Genomic DNA, 4,781 nt, shown 5'->3' on the forward strand with positions numbered 1-4,781 from the left:
GTTAAACAAACAGCACTTTATTAAACTAATATAGTTAGATACTTTCTTAATGCTTTAGCATTTGCAAAAATGAAAAAAGTTTAAATAACATACAAGAAGTTACAGCTGAGAAGCAAAACAAATATGACAAAATGCAAGACCTAACTGCATACCATTGATGCGATGAGGCAATGAGAACAAGGAAAATATCCCTTCAGAATAATGCAACATCTAAAGGTATATAAAAGCTTATACCATAACTTAACATATGATAAAACCCAATTTTCCTCTTATAATAAATATAAAGCATTAGCATGGTGTGCTTATACTATTTTAATAAAGGCTGTTAAGGCTTAAAAATATTTTAACATCCAAAACACATTTCTGGTGATCTGAGCTTTGACACTTATGTATCAAAATGACCAACTGCTGCATACAAATTTCAAAAGATAGTACACCCAGAACTCCAGTAACAAATGGAAAGTCAAATACCTACCTACCCTTTCTTCCACCTAATTGTCACTGACTTAACAGTAGCTGTTATTATTACATCCCTTTACCAAACTCTGTGGAACATCCCACCATGCACATAGACTTAATATCGCAATGCACTGCTGCTTAATGGTTATCCTTAATATTTGTTTTACAATGAAAATGTAAGATGCATATTGACTTTTTCAGTTCCCATAAGGAGTGCACAAAGGTTGAATGCTCAACGAGTAAACAATTACATTGCAAAGGCCAGAGTAGTACAGTTAAGTGCCTATGACGGAAGTGGGGAGAAACCCACTTATTCATTCTTTCCATTATTGGCAGAAAGATCCAAGACAGAAGGACTCTTCTGTGGGAAACTTCCATTAACGTCTTGCTTCCTTATCTGACCCCTGTATACAGGAGAAAAGAATGGTTTTACAGTCTGTTCTTCCGTAAGGTAATTGTCTTTTAACTTTTTGCTCAAAAAAGCTGAGCAACGCAAGATGTAAACCTGTCTTGAGACTGCTGGAACATCCATGGCTGGCCTACCAGAGCTTCTCTCAAGAGACACAGCAACATAAAAAGAGCAGATGTTATCCGTTTTAACATCAAAGCAGTAAGTCAATATGACTGTAGGTTGGGTTGCGTATTCGGATATGCTATGGAAAAAAAGCAGTTTTTTCTGGAATTGGTGGGCAATGTTATAGACCTGGCAGCGTGCCCTGGAGGAGTGGTACGGAGCCCTGGCACAAATGCAAGCACGCTGGGCCTCGTACCACGGTCCTGTCATCCTGACGGTATCACGGGCTCCACAGGCAGTTTTGTGTGTCCTTCAGAGCTGTGCAAGAAGCACAGCTGTGATGAAGGAGCAAACTGAGAAAGTCTAGGAAGGAGCAGCTGTAATTTTTCTTCTTGCTCTTCCCTATGCTTAAGAAATGATTATCATTATTCATTCCCTGGTAGATATTTAAGCAGGCAATAGGTGGCACTCCAGCACAACCTGCAAGTGCCTCTTACTCCTAGCCAGATGCTTGGTAAAAGCACGGCTAAGGCAATGGTGACTGAAATAGGCCTCCAGGCCTAAAGTACTTGGAGACATGACTGGCAAGCAGCACATGTGCACCGTCCAGCAAAACCTGTAATTTCTATTTATTTTGGCCACACTGTCTCTTTTAAGTACCCCTCTGCCTATTCCAAATCTACAACTAATTTTGGTCCATCACTCTACAAATGCAGGTAAGCAGAGATAGCTGGGTCATCATGCAGGAAGAACTGCAAAAGGTTCATCCTCTCGGCAAAGTCAAATTTGGAAATGTGTTTTAATGACATTTAAAGCAACAAATATTCTGAGCGAGACAAAGTTGTATTTCATTGCGTGATGTCGTGTTGTGTTAGCACATGCACATGTAAAGACCACATTTCCTCTTTCCTAAATAGGAAAGAGGGCATGTATTAACTCTCATTAAAATATGTATTGGTGACTAGACATTTATATGCCGCACGTTACGCCCCCAGGGTAGCCAAAGATGCTATAGCATTCAAGAAACATTTGTAAAACTAAGCAACAGTGGCTCACTTAGAATAAATGAAATAATCAATGCAATGGTACAGTTGCAGAGTTTGAAATCCAAGCATGGATCAAGACACCAATACTCACCTTGAAGCATACCAGTAGTTGACCAGAGTTGAAATAACGACATAACAAGCACTCAGTACTCCAGAAACTCCCAGTGAAAGTGCACCCAGGCCACACAGCACACAAAGGAGGGCTATACCACCTATGGCTATTACAACACCTAATAAAAGAAAATCAGTTTGTTATTTAAACAAGTTTATACAGAAGTAAATTAGAAGAGCTGACATTCTACCACAAGCCCAAATTCAAACTATTTGGGAAAACGGCCTTCAATCAACTACCTAGCTGCTATAAATGCTACGCATGGTCAAGGTAACTGGTTTAGCCATATCCTGGTGGCTGAGATTAGAAAGGGAAAGAGGATTTCCCCTGTATAGACTACAGTTAATCAGATTACTATTCTTGTATTAAGAGTTTCACTACTGCTGAGACCTGAGGACTACATACAGAAATCCTCAACTGCTTGAACTGGAAACTCCAGAAGGAGGAAGAAAAAAAGGAAAAGATGACATGCCTTAAAATAAATAAGTACCTGCATGCATGCATACAATACCTTCCATAACTATCACGCTGATACAGGCCATTATGGCTGTTGTAACAACAAAAATCAGGAAAAATGCCACAGGAATAGCAGACACTGCAATAAACATCAGGAGCGATAAGGCAACAAAAGGATGGTCATCTAAATATTGGCCAACACGAGAATTCATAAATGCAACAACCTGTGGATGAAAGAAAAACATTTCAGATCTCGTCATAGATAACTTTTAAAGGTCAAGTCTGCAGCTTGAACAGAGGGCAGCTGTTGCCTCTATATTTCAAAAGCATGAGGACTTATTGCAAATTTGGATAACTGCATAGCAAATATAATTCTACCAACAACAGACATGTTTCTCTTGGACTTCCCAGTTCCATTCTTGCACAAATAAAAAAAAACCCCAAACCAAAAAAACCACCTGAAAACAAGTTAAAAAAAAAAAAATCATGGTTTAGCTGCACAGATTTCAGTGGGGTCTCAACAGCTATGATTTTGATCTAGAGAACTATATTTGTTAAGAAAAAAAATACTGTAACATTTAAAAATTACTGTGATTTTTCTTTTTTCCATGCCTCAGTAGTATTGCAACCTGCTCATTTATTAAGCGTAAGTACAGCGCAGGCATGTCTGTATCACAAAGTTTTTAGGAGTTTAATTATAATGTTACTGGTAGGAAAAAAAAAAACTTTTTACAGAGGCAGTCATACCTATACACTGGAATTTTACTGTAGTAGAGACATTTCCCTTCCCCTAAGGAAATACATATTGTAGTTTTAGTTCTTTTTATAGCAGCACAACCATTTCACTAAAATGCCACTCTACTATCTCAAATGGTTATACCAGTAAAACACAGAAATGCAGAACATGCTTCGCTTTTTCTCGATTGCTGAAGGTGTGGGAGGACAGCCCTTTCCATAGGCTTCTCAGTGTTCACTTAAAAAAGGGAGTGCCAATTTTCTCAAAAAAAAAAAGTTTTGAAATTGCATTTAAATAAATTGGGATGTGATATTCTGAGAGTTATGAAAGGAGTATCTTTATAAATATGTTATATAAAATTATAATCCAGACCCACATTTGAGTTGCTGTGGATGGACTGCACCATGGAGTGCCATTGCTTCTGCAGCTCTTGCATTTCTTTAGACATGTTCTAATAATCAGCCACGATCGTGAATCTTCATGGAGTGCCATTGCTTCTGCAGCTCTTGCATTTCTTTAGACATGTTCTAATCCTCAGCCACGATCGTGAATCTTCTGAACAACCAGTTCTCACTCAGCCATCCAATTTTCCTTAAAATTAAGGTACAATTAGTAACAGGTGCATGCAGATGTTTTGTGACAATGAAGTATTTCTTTTACAAAAACAGAGAATGGGAATTTCAGATGTTAACGTCATCCAGAGTCTAAAACATTACTTCTACACAAGTACATCTAATGTAATGGGCTCGTCCCTGAAAGCTCTTCTGAAACTCCCAAAGTATCAAGATACAAGGTGACTCTCACCTTCTTCCTTTATAACATTAACCCCGTATTTAACCGTGAGGGTGTTGAATTACCAGTAAAAAGGTCAATTCTAACTATCCGCATGGACAATTTATCACTACTAGTGCTAGAAACTTCTAACACTTAGCGAGACTTGTTTTTGTGAGTAGCCTCATGTTCAGAATTGAAACCATATCCTGTACAGCTTCAAAACTGCATATAAAGGCAAAATGCTTTCAAACACCCTGAACATATTTCATTGTGACAGTTTAAAGGCAACATCAGCTCAAAAATCTCCCTTCCCCCACGAAAACGTAATCTGTTGTTGCTAGGGAGACCCTTACCAAAGGAAGATTAAAAGATGCAGTTTCCTGCTTGTAAACCTAAATAGTCACCGTGTCAACATTACTGTTTTATACTCGGCCTGCGTACACGGTCCCTCCCTTTGTTTACACAGTATTTTCATACAGCAGCGTCTCACTTCTTGTTCCTAGCAGCACTGGCAAGGAGACCGACCGAGGGTGCTCCTCTCGGAGGAAGCCACCCCACCGAGAACGCTCGCTCCGAGCCAGGCAGCGCCCCGAACCCCAAGCGTTACCTTTTCCACACCACCACCCGCGGCCTCCACCGGACACTTAAAACCGAGGTCAGGAGCCGATTAATCACACCCCGCCA

General features: G+C 39.4%; 2 protein-coding genes across 2 annotated transcripts in view; one reads left to right on the forward strand and one right to left on the reverse strand.

Moving 5' to 3' along the window:
* Nucleotides 1-4,781, reverse strand: TMEM159 (transmembrane protein 159). Its single transcript, XM_009281612.2, has 6 exons — nucleotides 4,705-4,781; nucleotides 3,848-3,914; nucleotides 3,700-3,771; nucleotides 2,643-2,811; nucleotides 2,111-2,249; nucleotides 1-863 (listed from the first exon to the last, which is right to left on the reverse strand). The coding sequence occupies exons 3-6, from the start codon at nucleotides 3,769-3,771 to the stop codon at nucleotides 770-772; spliced, it is 474 nt and encodes a 157-aa protein (XP_009279887.1). The 5' UTR covers nucleotides 3,848-3,914; nucleotides 4,705-4,781; the 3' UTR covers nucleotides 1-769.
* DNAH3 (dynein axonemal heavy chain 3) overlaps nucleotides 4,664-4,781 on the forward strand; it is a 72,756-nt gene continuing 72,638 nt past the window's right edge. The window contains exon 1 of the mRNA XM_019472674.1: nucleotides 4,664-4,752. The gene's annotated coding sequence lies outside the window, so the exon portion shown is untranslated. The remainder of the gene's footprint in view (nucleotides 4,753-4,781) is intronic.

Source organism: Aptenodytes forsteri, unplaced genomic scaffold, assembly GCF_000699145.1.
Source record: "Aptenodytes forsteri isolate BGI_AS27 unplaced genomic scaffold, ASM69914v1 Scaffold84, whole genome shotgun sequence".
NCBI classification, from domain to species: domain Eukaryota; kingdom Metazoa; phylum Chordata; class Aves; order Sphenisciformes; family Spheniscidae; genus Aptenodytes; species Aptenodytes forsteri.